The 17,798-nt window shown below is 47.5% G+C and overlaps 1 protein-coding gene across 2 annotated transcripts in view; it reads left to right on the forward strand.

Annotated features, from left to right (window-relative positions):
* LOC137415394 (uncharacterized) overlaps window positions 1-17,798 on the forward strand; it is a 206,146-nt gene that overhangs the window by 121,577 nt on the left and 66,771 nt on the right. Inside the window, exons 12-19 of one of the 2 annotated variants that reach the window (XM_078773789.1) lie at window positions 1,919-2,084; window positions 2,965-3,177; window positions 3,279-3,445; window positions 3,655-3,799; window positions 7,900-8,101; window positions 10,708-10,847; window positions 11,443-11,701; window positions 12,774-14,667. In XM_078773789.1, coding sequence (XP_078629915.1) covers window positions 1,919-2,084; window positions 2,965-3,177; window positions 3,279-3,445; window positions 3,655-3,799; window positions 7,900-8,101; window positions 10,708-10,847; window positions 11,443-11,701; window positions 12,774-14,667 — 3,186 coding nt within the window. The remainder of the gene's footprint in view (window positions 1-1,918; window positions 2,085-2,964; window positions 3,178-3,278; window positions 3,446-3,654; window positions 3,800-7,899; window positions 8,102-10,707; window positions 10,848-11,442; window positions 11,702-12,773; window positions 14,668-17,798) is intronic. The other variant, XM_078773790.1, reaches the window with a different exon arrangement.

Below are 17,798 nucleotides of genomic sequence, written 5' to 3' on the forward strand. Positions count from 1 at the left end.
GAGCAGCAACGAAGGCTGGAAAGGGTGGAAATGCAAATGGTTCGGTGGATGTGCGGAGTATCGTTGAGAGAGAGGAAGACAAATGATGAGTTGCGAAAGATGATGGGAATAGAGCCTGTGATTGATGCTGTGAAGAGGAACAGGTTGAGATGGTTTGGTCATGTGTTGAGGAAGGATGAAAGTGACTGGTTGAGAAGAGTGATGGAAATAAATGTAGAAGGAAGTAGAGGACGGGGAAGACTGAGAAAGACTTGGCTGAAGATGGTGGAAGAAGAAATGCGGGCAAGGGGGTTAACAAGGAGAGATGCAGAAAATAGGGCAAAATGGAGAAGATTGTCATGGGGACCGCAAGGCACTAGCAGGGAAAATGGCCTTAAAATGCATGTTGTTGTTGTTGTTGTTGTTGATGGAGTACTGCTCTCCCCCTCTGGGCTGTCTCCCCTGCCTCACATCTTTCTTGGCTTGACGGTGTGGAAACCAAGGCCGACACGATTATTAGAAATATCCCACTACGAAGCACAATCTATCTCTTCACCATGCGAACAGGGCGGCTGTCTCTGGTTTCTACCGCCTCCGTTCTGTTCTTGCACCCTCTGCTTTTTCCATGCTTTGTCCCATCCCTTCCCCTCCCCACCTGTGGAACCAATTTGCACATTCTCTTCAATCTCATCCACCCCCTCCAGATGTTCAAGACAGCTGTCCACTACCATCTCACCCCCCTCCCCCACCAAATTTCCAAATTTTTATTCCAGAGCTTGTTTATGTATCCATGTTGTCCTCCATATGCATCCTTCCCTACCCCTCATTCCTGCCCACACCGATGTTTGTCCAAGTCTCCCTCTATTTTTATCTTCATTCCTCTCTCCTCTCTCCTCTCTCTTCTCTCTTCTCCTCTCTTCTCTCTTCTCTTCTCTTCCTCCTCCTCTCTCTCCTCCTCCTCTCTCTCCTCCTCTCTCTCCTCTCTCCTCTCTCCTCCTCCTCTCTCCTCCTCCTCCTCTCTCTCCTCCCCCTCTCTCTCCTCCTCCTCCTCCTCCTGCTCCTCTCTCTCCTCCTCCTCTGTCACTTTTGTTATGTTATGTCCTGATCCGTTCAGTGTTCTAGCTCTTCCATGAACCTTGACCTCCTCCTACTCACTCGTCAGAAGATTTGACCAAGGAAGGTGAAACTTCTCGGTATTCTCACTCACTCCTCAGTGCCACAAAAATTAGTTTTTGTTTCACAAAAACTCTTAAAACCTTCAGGTCCAGGCTTTTGCCTTCTTCATTTTCAAACATTTTTGCGTTCATGATGTAATTGCATATCGTCGATCTGGTCGACAAATAGTGTCCAAATTAATCTGTTTAACGAGTGCAGATTGACTCACCAATCAGTGCCACGATCGATCTATCATGACACGTGTTCGCGATGTCTGAGGCCTAGTCCCGCTGAGCACGAGCATTCTTGAGCTGCTGTCACTGAGGACACCTGTACGCTCTTGGGTCCCATCATATCGGTTGTTCTTGCACCTTTGACATGCGATAGTCTCCACCTGTGATTGGCTTTAAATTGGTTTTGATCTCCCCCTCTCCTACCTGTTTCCAAAACTCCTTTTATGGGTGTTTTGCCGTTGCAGACGAGTGGTTGAGGCAAGAGACGAGAAGATAGAATAGAGTAGCATCATCTATTAATTAACGATTCTTTTATTTGATTGCTTTGCAACGTCTTGTCTTCATTTTGAGAAACGACCTCATAAGCCTGTGAGTTCATGACCATCATCCCCTCCCTCATAGTTGTGTTTTTACAAATCCTTCTACGTTTTGACTGTTGTGCCAATTATGAATCCCCCTATGAGTATACTGGGTTTGTAACCAATAAGTGTTCAACATGCTTGTTGTTTGTTGAGGTTTTTATGACTATTTGTAATGTTCTTGTTCCCCAGTTCCCAGCAGAGTTTGGTGCCGTATCGTGAGAGCAAGTTGACCCAGATATTCCAGTCATTCCTATCAGGCCGTGGTCATGCCTGCATGGTTGTGAATATCAATCCCTCGTCGACCATGTTTGATGAGAACCTCCACGTGCTGAAGTTCTCTGCTCTCGCCAAGCAGGTTAGCAGTGGGCTTAACTCTGCCATGGGAAAGGAAGTTCATTGGATTTGCTGCTCATTCACACGGAGTGAATGGAAGAGTTGTTGTTAACCCTTTGAGTACGGATGAGGTCCAGTGCCGCAACCCGCGAAAGAGTTTTCTGTACGGATGACGTTACTACACGTCATCGACTATACCTATAAATAGATCGTCAGTACGTGGTTGCATTCCCATAATGCCAAATTAATTCCGTACCGGGGGTATTTTTATCAAAAAAAAAAATCCTGTACTCATAGGGTTAAGGAGGTTTTCGAAAGCGCAGGTAGGCGCAAGAAAATGAATGTCGGGTTTGTGATATATAAGGTGGGGAGGGTGTGTGGTAGAGCAAAATGTGTTTTGTGCTGTGGCTAGTAATCCCTTCCTCTCCAGTAGGGGTTTGAAAACCACTCAAAGTTAGCTGTACAGTTGGAAATCGTAATCTGTCTCCTCGTCCTCCCGACTGATTGGAGGTGGGGGAGTTGGGAGGGGGAAGGGACTGTTATTTTGTGCCCATGACCTGACACTGGATACCCCGAGCACAAATGTAAAAATTGGTGGGGATTTCCCCAACTCTTTTTGACGAAGCACAGCGTGTCCTGCCACGCTCCTCCATTCGACTTGTACAGATTCCTCAGTGGGTCTTTGATCCACTGGCTGGTGTGGGTCTTTGGTGGTGGAAAAACTTTGGGAGGTTGTGCGATGGAATCAGGCCTATGGGACAATGTGTTGGCTGCACTAATAAAGTAACCTCGGTTGGTCTTCCACACCGTGAACTTTTGCCTGTCCCCACGTTTAGTTAATAATAAATGTTCTCCTTTTTCCTTGGTGCAAAAAAGATTTTCATTGGACGTTCGTCTTTCAGGTTGTGATGTGTACATTGAAACCGCCAAGGCGAAGCAGGAAGCGTTCATCCCATAGAATGTTGGAGTCCTCTTTACATGCTGGATGCACAGAATCTAAACGAAGCAAATCTATTGCCTGGGAAAGTCAAAACCTCTCAAATGTTCCAGAGGACCAAGAAGAAGAGGGAGAGGCCGAAGATGCTGAGGAGGAGGAAGATGATTCATCTGCAGACGTTTGTACACTGTAGAGTCCCCTTGAGCATGTATATATGCACGCACGACTATAAATCTCTCGAAAGTGGTCTGCATCACTTGCTCATGTACTTTGTTACAGGACATGAATGCTTACATAAAGCAAGTACTAATGCAGCAACAGGAGGAAAAGCAACGTATTTGGGAAGAGGTTGAGGTGAAAGTTCGAGAACATGTTGAGGACGAAGTTAGAGCAGACATGTCAAAGAAGTGGGCCGCGCTATTAAAGGATACCAGGAACACGTACACGTGAGTATGTTTAGCCAATTAGGAATTTGCAAGCTTTTGATCAGATTATTTTAACAGAGCACCCATTATACTTTTGGATACATTCCATCTCGTGTATTATTCAAATATTTTCATGTAACTTAATTTTGTACGTTTTGGTTGGGGGGTAGGGGGGGACAAATTGGAGAAGGGGCTGTTTAATCGTTACGTTTCAAATGTGTGAATGGCAGGAATATGTTGGAAAAGACCGAGGATATGTATGAGAAACGCATAGAACAGCGTACAGAAATCATTTCCTCTTCCTGGGAGGCGTATCTTGAGGAATACAAGGAAAGTATCGGTCTACAGTTGGACGAGGAAAAGCTCAAAGTGCAGGTATGTGCCCAAGTTGTGAAATCTTCTTGGATGTATTCTTCAGTATTAATTACTGGCGAGGTACCCATACCATGCATGGACGGGAGGCCAAAATCTCAAAAAGAATGTTTTGAAAAATGTTATGAAAACTCCCACCCACTTTAGGACATGTGCAGGGACCCCAGGAGCAGCACACAAAATTTGGTGGGATTGGCCCCAAAACTGTGGGAGTAGTACTGTGTAAAATCAATGTACGTTTTAAAGATTATGATGAAGCTGAGAACATTGGAGATGGGGGGGGGGGGGGGGGAGGAGAGATTGGCTTTTAATTGCCATGATGAAGGAAATGGGTTATTACAGAAAAAATAGCAGTCTCAAGCGAACGTGGTGTGATGTTGACGGGATGGCCTATACATGGATAATGCCGACCATCGTATGGGTGGAAACACAAAATCTCAATTGTATTGATAAATTTATGAAACATCCCACACACATTGGGACCCCAAAAGGTGGGCTAGCCCTAAAACTGGGGGAGTAGTTTGAGGACAGACAGACAGACAGACAAACAGACACTTCTGCTTTATTGTATAGATGATCCCATCCTACCAGCATGTTTGTTTTGGTTACAAACTTGATGGACTTAAAAGAAAATATCGAATTTTCAACAAACCCTTCTGACAATATTGAGAAGATTTAATTATTAATTCAGAAAAGGGCAAAGTCACAATGAATACAAATAACCTTTATCCACCATTTTAATTTTTATGAAATCTCATCTGTGCTTCGTCATTTACTATTGACCTTCATTGTGTCTGTCCAGGCCATAATTATTTACTATTTGAGCTTTTGTCATGAAATTTTCCACAAACTTTTATTTTGAGAATATGGAATTATTTATTATAAATCCTCCTATATTCGTAAATTATTTTGGGGTACCCGACCCTATTTAGGGTACTAGTACACCCGCTCACTACTGGATCGGCATGAAGGGTCATTCCTCTTTGGGTTATAGATTAGGCCGAAAAAAAATATTGCTGGTCTCTGGTCAGACCAAAGTTCCAGAATTGATGCGGCGATGCGTTTTTTGTTTTTCTTTCTTTTCTTTTTGAAAAGCATGGATTGCAAATATAGAGGTTTTTTTTGTGTCCTCTTGCCTTGCGGTCCTCCTCATCTCTCGTGGCGCCGTCCAGAGAGAAATTAAAGACAGCCAATAGGGCCTGTAGGCCTTTTTTGTAAATAATGAACACAAGCTTAAGTTATTTTAAAATGTATTTATTCTGAAAATCATGAAGTTCTTCAAGCATATTATAGACTGCCATTTTGTTCTCGAGATCGCCTCGCCGTACCGTTAAACATTCCAATGTGTCGATCGCGTCAACACTGCGCATGCGCAAGTGGTCTAACAGGCCGATGGTCTCCCACGATCTCTTCTCCCAGTCCACCAGATTACCACAGACACTTACAACTTCATGACAAACGAGATAGGATGCAGGCCTAACTAACGAGACCACCCGCAGCTCTCTAGGCCTTCTGGTTGCTTCACAGAAACCCGACAAAGAACGTCTTCGTTTCAATAAATGACAATATCCAGCCGATTGGATTCATGATGTCACGGCACACAACACTACTCATATCTTTGGAACGGCTGGTTGGATTTGGACAAACGAAACGTAGTTTGGTAGGGGAGAACCGTGCGCAAACGTCGATACCAATGGCGACCCTCACAGACCCGTATTTCTCGAGATAGCGCGCCGGCCCGGCAACAACAGGCGCGCGCTGTTGTAGGTACCGTTGGAAATTTAAAAAAAAAATTGTTGACGTGCAAGGTCAAAATCGATGCACCCTCTGACCAGAGACCGGAAATATATTTTTCTCAGCCTTAGTCAATCTATGGTTGGATCTCAAGAACATTGGGTGTGTTCATTTACCAAATTTCTTGTGGAGAGATAACCAAGTGGTTGAAGCATTCGAGCAAGCACTCCATTCAAAACCGTTAAGGAATGGCTGGCTTGGCAAACGCTAGCTAGCTGCTTGGCAAATGAGCACAACCCGGGCTTCCTCCCTTTCAGTTTCGTGTTAAACAGCAGGAGCGAGTTTCAAAAGTTCACCACCAAAAACGCCACGTTAGCGGCAGGAAGGGTCATGTTATTAAACCAACCCTTGTGGGGTATAATATAGTGCAGTAGATATTCGCTCAGTTCCGTAAGTAAAACTTACCTCACGGATGTCGGGATTCCTCCAAATTTCTTTGTTTAGTGTTATAAACAGCATTACCGACTGCTTAAAAAGCTAATCATACGTGTTTGTGGTTTATAATATTTTTACTTCTGGTAGAGGCAGTTGGGCCGTTGCTCCCACAAAAACGCCATGATAAGCTATTTATAAACGTTGACAGGGGTGTTTGTTCAAGGAGGAAAAACCCCTTGTGGAGGTGGTATATTATTGGTATTAATATTGTTTTGTAATAACATTAATATTATGCTATTATCGTTGGTTTTGTTATTCGAAGCGGCCTTGGAAAAATGCCACGATAAAGCTAACTTAACATGTATATACACCTCAACACGCAACCCCTTTGACTGCAATGGTGGGGAAACCCCCCTCAGGGGTAGGGGGGGGGGCAAATGATTGTGCTGCAACCTTCATTGTGTAACCCTTAATCATCCTGTCAAGTTTGGTTGAGATTGGAGAAGCAATGTTGGAATGTATTGCGGTCAAAAAATCATCAGACAGACAGACACCAAATTGCGTATTTTAATATGATTCTTTCCCCCTCGAACTCCCGGTCCTGAGGCCACCGGATGCGAAAAACTCTGTGTTCCGGCAAGTTGTTAATCAACCATGAACGCCAACCAGATGACCAAATCTCCCAGGGTCTTCTGTCTGACGTGTCCATCAAGTTTCATCTGAATCTGTCCATAACTGAGATATCCTGCTCGGACAAACAGATAGGGGTGAATGCATAACCTCCGTCTACCTTTGGCGAGGGTAATAACCTCTCCCATCTCGTGAGCAGGCAATTCTAAAAACTCTGTGATATTAAAATATCAGAACATATTAGGCAGCACTTGTTGGTCCGTTGGTCGATTGGACCAAATTTTCATTGGTCTTCACAGCCTTGTAGCATACCTGCCTGCTGTAGTGCTTGAACATTACCTTACCTTTTACCAAGCCCAGATGTGCTTGGGCCAGGGTAAGGGGTGGGGGCGATTATAAGTTTGTTATCATTATTGCCAAGTGATACTGCTATTGTTGTTAATATTAGTATTAATTAATATGTGCTTTGTTACAATTATCATTGTTTTTGTTGTTTATTTTGTAATTGTAATGCCATACCATGACATATTAAACTGCTCTATACACCTTAACATGGTGTGTGTGTAGAAACGTGGAAATTCTTCCGGATTCATTGCAGTTTATTAGCCTAATTAACTCAGGAGGTCATAGTGATCATTTTCGTGTATCAAATTCCACATCAGAAAGCTCCAGTAGAACGCCACAAAAAACATGCGTCATAGACACCCACACCCACATGCACAACTCATCCATTTATATTGTAAAACTCATGTCATTGCTCCATGCTCAGGTGAAACAACTTCCATCAAGTTTTATTTTGCACTTGCTAATGTATGGGAAAAGTAAACATTGCCACAATTGTGCACAGAAAACCGAGAATCCATTTTCTCCATTTAATTCTCAAGTTTGGTTTCGATTTGGTAGCATTCTCAAATCAAAGGTTTTGGTTCTAATCGATCCGCAACAGTATGAAAGATTTGTATTATGCTTTTGGAATTTGACCTTTTATCTGAAGAATTAACGAGACTTGGGTGTAATGGTTGGAGCGGCCGCTCCGAGTCTCGGAGGCCGGTGGTTCAAAACCCTGCCTTGTCGTACAAAATATTTAAAAAATAAATAGTATGTGCTGCTTTCTTGCTTAACGTTAAGCATTTAAAAGGATAGAGCGAAGACAATATATCCATGGGGAGGAGGAAATTCTTCCTGAGTAAATACCCCGCTGACTGCGGTGAGAAATGCAGCGCCAATGTTGACATTGCTGGTACCCAGAGTACCCCGGGAAGTGACGGTCCACCCCCTGACTTTCATTTCTTTGATTCATCCAGGATCGAGACAAATGCATTGCTCTTTTGGAGCAACAACTACAGAGCCTTCCACAGGATCTTGAAGAAATTCGGACAATTGGAGAGACGGTGTGCCATGACCTGAAGGAGCCAAAAGGAGAAACGACTGATGTGGAAAATAAACTGTTTGACTCATCACCTGTGGCACTTGTTCCACTAAAGGATGCATCTGTGAAGTTTACTGGTGAAGTTGTTCTATTTCTCTGTATTTGAGCTTCTTTTTTTTTTTTAAACCTTCATTTTGTTCAACTTGTTCTTTTTCTTGTCATTGTATCATTGTTCTTTGAAAATCAACCCATCTGTAGTTTGTAACCCGGACACTCCTGCAGGTAGCTTGCCAATCTGACATTTTTGTCGGTAGATTTGACCCTACTGCCGGTAGCTTGCCACTCGGACGCCCCTACCGGTAGCTTGCCACTCGGACGCCCCTACCGGTAGCTTGCCCCTCGGACGCCCCTGCCGGTAGCTTGCCCCTCGGACGCCCCTGCCGGTAGCTTGCCGCTCGGACGCCCCTGCCGGTAGCTGGCCGCTCGGACGCCCCTGCCGGTAGCTGGCCGCTCGGACGCCCCTGCCGGTAGCTGGCCGCTCGGGCGCCCCTGCCGGTAGCTTGCCCCTCGGACGCCCCTGCCGGTAGCTTGCCCCTCGGACGCCCCTGCCGGTAGCTTGCCCCTCGGACGCCCCTGCCGGTAGCTTGCCCCTCGGACGCCCCTGCCGGTAGCTTGCCGCTCGGACGCCCCTGCCGGTAGCTTGCCGCTCGGACGCCCCTGCCGGTAGCTGGCCGCTCGGACGCCCCTGCCGGTAGCTTGCCCCTCGGGCGCCCCTGCCGGTAGCTTGCCCCTCGGACGCCCCTGCCGGTAGCTTGCCGCTCGGACGCCCCTGCCGGTAGCTTGCCGCTCGGACGCCCCTGCCGGTAGCTGGCCGCTCGGACGCCCCTGCCGGTAGCTGGCCGCTCGGACGCCCCTGCCGGTAGCTGGCCGCTCGGGCGCCCCTGCCGGGTGCTGGCCGCTCGGACGCCCCTACCGGTAGCTTGCCCCTCGGACGCCCCTGCCGGTAGCTTGCCCCTCGGACGCCCCTGCCGGTAGCTTGCCACTCGGACGCCCCTGCCGGTAGCTTGCCGTTCGGACGCCCCTGCCGGTAGCTGGCCGCTCGGACGCCCCTGCCGGTAGCTGGCCGCTCGGACGCCCCTGCCGGTAGCTGGCCGCTCGGACGCCCATGCCGGTAGCTGGCCGCTCGGACGCCCCTGCCGGTAGCTGGCCGCTCGGACGCCCCTGCCGGTAGCTGGCCGCTCGGACGCCCCTGCCGGTAGCTGGCCGCTCGGACGCCCCTGCCGGTAGCTGGCCGCTCGGACGCCCCTGCCGGTAGCTGGCCGCTCGGACGCCCCTGCCGTTAGCTGGCCGCTCGGACGCCCCTGCCGGTAGCTTGCCCCTCGGGCGCCCCTGCCGGTAGCTTGCCCCTCGGGCGCCCCTGCCGGTAGCTTGCCGCTCGGACGCCCCTGCCGGTAGCTTGCCGCTCGGACGCCCCTGCCGGTAGCTTGCCGCTCGGACGCCCCTGCCGGTAGCTGGCCGCTCGGACGCCCCTGCCGGTAGCTGGCCGCTCGGACGCCCCTGCCGGTAGCTGGCCGCTCGGGCGCCCCTGCCGGTAGCTGGCCGCTCGGGCGCCCCTGCCGGGTGCTGGCCGCTCGGGCGCCCCTGCCGGGTGCTGGCCGCTCGGACGCCCCTGCCGGTAGCTTGCCCCTCGGACGCCCCTGCCGGTAGCTTGCCCCTCGGACGCCCCTGCCGGTAGCTTGCCGCTCGGACGCCCCTGCCGGTAGCTTGCCGCTCGGACGCCCCTGCCGGTAGCTGGCCGCTCGGACGCCCCTGCCGGTAGCTGGCCGCTCGGACGCCCCTGCCGGTAGCTGGCCGCTCGGACGCCCCTGCCGGTAGCTGGCCGCTCGGACGCCCCTGCCGGTAGCTGGCCGCTCGGACGCCCCTGCCGGTAGCTGGCCGCTCGGACGCCCCTGCCGGTAGCTGGCCGCTCGGACGCCCCTGCCGGTAGCTGGCCGCTCGGACGCCCCTGCCGGTAGCTGGCCGCTCGGACGCCCCTGCCGGTAGCTGGCCGCTCGGACGCCCCTGCCGGTAGCTGGCCGCTCGGACGCCCCTGCCGGTAGCTGGCCGCTCGGACGCCCCTGCCGGTAGCTGGCCGCTCGGGCGCCCCTGCCGGTAGCTGGCCGCTCGGACGCCCCTGCCGGTAGCTGGCCGCTCGGGCGCCCCTGCCGGTAGCTGTCCGCTCGGGCGCCCCTGCCGGTAGCTGGCCGCTCGGGCGCCCCTGCCGGTAGCTGGCCGCTCGGGCGCCCCTGCCGGTAGCTGGCCTTTCACGTCTGTCTTGTACTTATTTGATGTGATGATTTGGAATTTTGGTTGGAGGGAAGATTGGTCGGTGCAGTGTAGTTGTTCCCTACCTACTTTCAGACTCGTACCACATTTATATCGACAATAATATACTACAATCGTTTTAATGAGCAAACAAGGCATCTAAATGAATGTAGTGATTGTTCACGTTACTTTGCCTGTCATAAAACGGTTCTATCGAAAGTTATTCATTACACACATTGTCGCACCTTTCAAACTTTCTTGGAAGAACGTTTCAAAACGAAAATATGTGAATGGCTTAATTTTTTTTTTTTTGGCCGTGTTGTTTTTTCAAGGAGGAGAAATAACTTTTAATAAGGAGAGGAGATTAACTTGTAAGTTATTTGTTATAAGGAGGAGAACAACAATGGTCTTCTATTTGTGTCCTCATTTCCACCTGCAGAGATAAATCAACCTTGTAGTGTGAATCTTGCTGAGCAGACTGAGGTTGTTGAACTCCGTGAGATGTTGAAGGAGAGTGGCGAAGCTTTCCTCGAGAAAAATGCTGAATTGTATGCACTCCAAGAAAGCCTGAAAGAGAAGGTCCACCTGTTTTTGGTTTTCTTCTCTTATTTATTAATCGATTGGGATGTCGCAATGTAGTTTGATTTTTCTCTTTAATTGCAGCAAATTGATTTGAGGTTTTGCCTCCTTGCAGAGTTGGATTTTCCAGGTTTTTGTATAATGGTGACACCAAATCGAGTTTAAAATGCACTCCGATGCACATGTGGCTTGTGTTTGACGTAAACAACGGGTGCAAATTGTAATGAAGAGGGCAGAGTGCAAATTGTAATGAAGAGGGCAGAATTGAGGAATCTTGCCATTAGATCAGGAGAGGGAGAGAGAGTGTGTAAGTTAGACTCGGGATTGACTTTCATTGGAGAGGGTGCGAGTGTGAGAGATTGTGAGTGTAAGATGGAGAGTGTGTTTTCCCTCATTAAATGAGATATTGTGAATTTGTGAACTACGATGGAGAGCTTTTTTAAAATTATTATTATTTTATTTTATTTTGCTAAGAAAACTTTTTTAATTAATTGTGATTTAGGAAATGTACGAGGACCGGCAGGGTAGTTTTGTTTTTTGTTTGATTGTGAGTATATTTTAATCTGTATCCATTTACTGGTCTGTATGACTGCAGAATGATGACTTGGCTCAGGCCCGAGCATGCATTGGCCAACTTAAAGCGGGAATGGCCCACTTGGAAGACGAGCTTGCAAAGGCCAAGAAGACCAAAGACAATGTCACAGCTCCGGGCCATCGCGGTGCCAGAGTCGATCCACCACCGGCCGAAAAAGGTGCTGATCGAAGGGGTCCTTTACAAATGCCCCCGACTAAAAACACGATAAAAACCACAGGGAAACGGATGCATTATCTGAGGTCGCAGGTTGGAAAGAAAGGTGATGCAGGCCCCAGGAAGGACAAAATCTGAGCCTTTTTTTTTTTTAGTGTTTACCAAAGATGCTTTGTTTGAAACTTTGCCGTCTTCTTTTTTTTTTTTTTTACCTTCTGCTGTTTTTGAATTTTATTTATTCTCTCTCTCCATCCACTTTTGGTAATTTTGCCATGATTTTTTGGATTAAAGATTTTGATCCTAATGAGCTGTTTTGGTTAATTGTCCCCATTTTGATGTTATATCATGTATTCCCTTCCTTTACTCCCTCAAAATTCCCCCAACATTACCCTAACCTGTGCCATGAGGCCTTGCTGACCGTACTTGCTGTTTTGGATATCCATATAAATTAGGGTGATTATTTTACATTCGCCAAATCAGGAGTTTTTGTGAGACAAAATCCTTTCTTGTGAATTCTTGGAAATTCAATATTTCCATCTTCTTTATTTGCATACAGCACAAGGCTGCGGGCTGGCATCATTGACTGAGGGTGCCGCTGATGCAATACCCTCTACTGGTTAGGATCGGAATTTGGAAATTGTGCTGGCGATAAAGAACCTACTCTTAGCAATGGACACCGTGGGAACTTTACCATCCACCAACGAATGCCGGCAGACAGGATGCTTGTGTAACGTCCTTCTGAGGGACGGTAGACACCACTTGATCACCCTGTCTGTGAAACAGCAGACTTTATAGCTGTGTTATGATTCGAGTCCAGGCTAGTCAGCTTAGATATGAGTGTGCATACCTCAAGGCCGCCCTATCAGCCCAATCTGTCAGTTATTGTCTACTTTCCTCAGTTACTTGGTCGTCGTTCAAGTGATTGAATACGTTTGGTGTCTTGTGGTTTTTGCATACATGAAGTCTGCTGACATATATTATTGTAAATAAACGGATATTGTTGCATTTGCTGTTTTGAACCTTTTCTTTTCTTGAATATTTGTCCTTTGGGTGAATACTCGTATTTCTACTTTCCTAATACTGCTGTTTCTTTTAATATATAGCATCAAAAACTTGGCTTTTTGCAGTTGGAACTTTAAACTATTTTCTAACATTGGGCTTTTCTGCCTTTCTACCAGGACCAGCAGTTGGGAAAATAGAAGAGCCAACTTATGGGGAAGCAGGGGAAAAGACAAAGGTGTTGCATGGAGCAAGTGAGCGATGCACCGAGGTGTACGCTTCTCACACAAAGGTCCCATTTCAATTGTGCCACTTGGAGGAGGAATTAAACCGGTGCAAAAAACAATATGATAAGGAATGCTGTGATCTGGGTGAACAGTTAAATGAAGTGAAAATAGGTTTGGAGCTTAAAGCTAACGAGGTAATTCAAGAAACCCGAAAGAATGAGAAACTGATACGGCAGCTTGAAAACTGCAAGGAGGAAGAAGTGAAGGCTCGGAGTCTGGCACAGGCTTTGGCGACTGAACTCGAGTTGAACAAACGGGTTGTAGAAGACTTTACACGTGAGGCAGATGTGCACAAAGAAACTACTTCGGAACTGAATCGTCGTCGTGAAGAAGCGGATGTGTTGCATTGCCAATTGAAACGAGCACAGGAGGACACTGAACTGAAGGTTCGGTTTATAAATGACATGGAAGGATCTATGAAAAAGGTAGCCGGTACCGCGTCGTCTTTGATGTTGATGCTCTCCGAGTTCATGAAGTCATTCCAGGAGAGAATGGCCATGCTAGAATCCAAAATTGCAGCAAAGGAGGAAAACTTGTGTTTTTTTAAGCATGCTCGGGACAAGGAGATTTGTAACCTGAAGTTTGCTGTGGAGCTAAATAAGAAGCAAATGGCAACAGATATTGAAGAAGCACAGAAGTATTCAGAGCATGTTTCTATGCTGGGGAAACGAGAGATTGAAAATAGTAGTAAGATGGCCAAGAAACTGCAGAGTGTTGAGCAAGAGGTTGTCACGGCAAAGGTTGATGCAGAGAATTTGACGAAAGAGTTGGCACATAGTCACGGTGTTATTGCAGACATGAAGATTAACGAAGAGACAAAAAGGTTAGAGTTTGACCGGATCTCACAAGAACTTGAAGCTGCCTGTTCCAAATTACAGGCAGCAGATGAGGTTGCATTCAAAGCTCAGGGTGTGGTAGCTGATCTACGAAAGTTTATAGAAAACTTCAGGAGTCGGGCTGCCAGAAAGCCGATTGAGTCAGAGATTGATCCCCTCAATGAAAAAGTGGACAATTTGTGCTCGCAACTGCTCAAACCATTGGAGGTGGTATTCAAGATCTTTGGCAGAGAGAATGAGAACGAGCATGTCAAGGTGGGGAGTACTTTTGAGGTTTTGCTAAAAGAGCACCAAGAATATTGCCAGCTCCAACAAGAGTTGGATGAAGCGAGGATATGCTCGACTCAGAAGGAATTGGATCTGAAACAAAAAAATGAAATGGTTGAGCAACTTTCATTCAAGTTGAAAGATGATGAGCAGAGGACTCTGGCTCAGGTGCAGACCTTGTCACATGAGCTGAAGTCCAGCCAGCGGGTTGTCGAGAATTTTCGAGATGAAGTTGCTGCAAAGAGTGCTTCACTTGATCTGCAGCAGGAAAAAGTGGAATCGTTGCATTTGAAGCTGCAGCAAGCTGAGGAGGCTGCTTCGAATGCTGAAGTATTGCAGAATGATGTTGAGAAACGCACCAAAGAAATGTACAACACTTTAAAAAACGTCCTGGAGATGCAGTCTGCAAGTATGATTACGCATGAAGAGCAGTTAAGAAAACTTTCAACCAAATTGGCATCGATTGAGGAGAAGGTACGCATTGAGAGCCAAGTGAAAGCCAAGACTACATGTGACCGACAGGCCGCTAGACTGGCGTTGGCCACAAGGGAAAGTGCGGAACTGCTCAAAGCGAGGGAAACCATTCGGACATTGCAAGATGAGATGAGGATTTGTGCAGAGACTATGCAAGGATTGGCAGACACATTGAAGGACGGACAGCTCAAGAAAGAAGAGTTGATGAGGTAAAATGAAGATATTTATTTATTCCCTGGGTTTTAACCTAATTGCATCTCTTCTGTTTTGTAAGTTTTGTTCCAATTTATAATCTGCAAATCAATGTGAAAACCCTTAAGTTGGATCCTTTGTGTTTTCCAAGGTACACTCAATTTAAAAATATATAAATATTGAACATTTCACACACTAGCTTGTTTGCAGGTATTATTTTGACAGGTTTGCAGGTGTTTCTATCTTCGCATTGTTTTCACATTGTCATGGTGAACGTCTTATAATGATCACTGCTTTATTTTTTGGTGTAATACCTTTGAATATTTGGGCCAATTTCTGCTTGTTTTCAGTGCCATGCTGAGGACCAAATTCGTTTTTACATTAATGAATACCTTGTATAATGTGGTAAGCTGTTACTGTGACAAAACCAATTGATTCGATACTGTCAGGGTTTGCTTGTCAGTTCATAAAACTCCTTGAAATTCCTGGAAAATGTAAAAAATTGTGCAAATATAAATGATCTGCCAGGCCCATGGTCAAATTGTTAATTGCACTGGTCTCTTTAAGAGAACGTTACGAATTTTAACCTACCCTAGGGATTTACTATTAAAGCCATGCTGAAATTGTTTCTCACGTGCAAAATCTGCAGTAGTAGGTCACCACGTGAATTATGTTTTTATGGAATAAAAGTTTGTTATAAGAAGGCACAGTGTGCCAAATGGAGAATCAGAACCACAGCGTGATAAATGGAGGACAAAGGCTAGGTGGACATGAAAACAGGAAGATAAATAAATAAAGCACGCTCATGAGTGATATAACGAAAACTCGCAATACAGGAGTAAACTGCAACTAACAATGGTTCCCAAGAGGGGAAAACGTGCTTGTAGTGAACCAAGTGCATAAATCTTGAGGAAAATTTCAAACTTGAGGAAACCCCATCACCCGTCCCCTCCAAAACCGCCCCATCACCCCTCCCCTCTAAATCTACCCCCATGCCCCTCCCCTCCAAACCATCCCCATCACCCATCTCTTTCAAATCTTCCCCCTTGCCCCTCCCCTCCAAATCTTCCCCATCACCCATCCCTTTCAAATCTCCCCCGTTGCCCCTTCCCTCCTAAACTCCCCCCACACCCCTCCCCTCCGAGACTCTCCCTCGCTCCTCCCCTCCTAGACTCCCCTCTCACCCCTCCTCCTCAAAGCGTCCTCCCCACTTCTTCCCCCTTCCAACTTTCACCTTCATCTCCCCCAACCTTCTGCCTCACTCTGCCCCTCCTCAAATAACACCTCACTGCGCCTCACCCAATCACCATCAAACCTTTTGTCCGCCCCATTCTTCCCTTTCTCCAAGCTATTCTGAAATCTCTGACGCACCTTCAACAGCTCTCCCTACCTCTTCCTCCTCTTCCACATCTTACCCTACCGCCCCCCCCCCCCCCCCCGCCCCCTGTTCTGTATCCGATGCTCCCCCTTCCTCTTCTTTAACAGTATGGACCTCAAACATCCGGGGCCTTCGCTCAGACTTGGCTGATCTCTCCATACAGGTTGCTTCTGACAAACCAGACGTGATCTGCTCAACAGAAACTTTCCTCCTTCATGACGTCTCTGATTCCTTGGTATCACACCTGAGCTCCTCACCACATACAAGGCTTTCATCCACAGCTCAATGGAATACTGCTCTCCCCGCTGGGCTGGTGCTCCTGCCTCACACCTAGCTCGTCTTCACGCTGTTGAAACCAAAGCATTCAGAATCATTGGAATCTCCCGCGATGAAGCTAACTCCACCGGCCTCTCACACTCACCGCAGGCAGGTTGGTGGTCTTTCCATCTTCTACCGACTCCTCTCTGGCCTTGCCCCCCCCCCCCCCCCCCCCCCAGCTCTCTCTGGGCTCTGTCCCGCAAATATTCCTACAGGTCGCACAAGATCTGCCTGCAACCCTCTCATGGTTAAACTGCCAAAATCAAGACTCTCTGCTCACCTTCACTGCTTCATTCCTCTTTTCTCCCGCCTCTGGAAAAAACTCCCTCACTCTCTTCAATCCCACTCCACCCTCCAGGTCTTTAAAACAGCTGTTCACCACCATCTCTTATCTTCCCCCATCCAAAACCTTGATCTTTTCTACCCCTGCTAATTTCACCCCAAATCCACTTTTTTGAAATACCAACTTCTGTCCTGGAAGTCCTTGGTGTCCTTGTGTTTTATACTTCTCCCCCCCCCCCCACCCCCCTTCCCACGCCTCCTCCCCCCAAGCCCTCTCCCTCCCACACATCTCCCGATGTCCCTGCTCTCAAATGTTGTGTTTGTGTGCTTCCCCTTCTCTCCCCATCTTGTCTTCCGCTCCCTCTTTTTATATATTTTTTGTCTGGTTGATTTGTTTGTGAAGTAAATGTTAGCTCTTTCACGAGCCTCGATCTTGCATACAACAACAACAAAAAAAAATCTCTACCAGGTTACTCCCTCCTCTGGTATGATAGACCTGAGCCGAGTCTGGAGGTGGGGTTGCTATCTTTATTTAAAAAAACTCTCTTCCTCACTCGCCCTGCACTGCCCTCTCTCCACCTCACCCCCTGGAATACCTTTGGCTACGGCTTCCCCTTCGCTCCCACCTTTTGTTCATATGTGTGTTGTACCGTCCACCAAACAGTGATGACTCCATCTACATCTCAACAACAACAACAACATGCATTTTAAGGCCATTTTCCCTGCAAGAGCGGGGGTTAGCCTTGCGGTCCCCATGACAATCTTCTCCATATTGCCCTATTTTCTGCATCTCTCCTTGTTAACCCCCTTGCCCGCATTTCTTCTTCCACCATCTTTGGCCAAGTCTTTCTCGGTCTTCCCCGTCCTCTACTTCCTTCTGCATTCATTTCCATCACTCTTCTCAACCAGTCACTTTCATCCTTCCTCAACACATGACCAAACCATCTCAACCTGTTCCTCTTCACAACATCAATCACAGGCTCTATTCCCATCATTTTTCGCAATTCATCATTTGTCTTCCTCTCTCTCAGCGATACTCCGCACATCCATCGAACCATTCGCATTTCCACCCTTTCCATCCTTCGTTCCTGCTCCATGTTCATTACCCATGTCTCGCTCCCATAAATCATAACGCTTCTCACACATGCAGCATACACCTTTCCCTTCAGC

This window comes from Myxine glutinosa, chromosome 3 (genome assembly GCF_964187855.1).
Source record: "Myxine glutinosa chromosome 3, kmMyxGlut1.1, whole genome shotgun sequence".
Lineage (NCBI taxonomy): Eukaryota > Metazoa > Chordata > Myxini > Myxiniformes > Myxinidae > Myxine > Myxine glutinosa.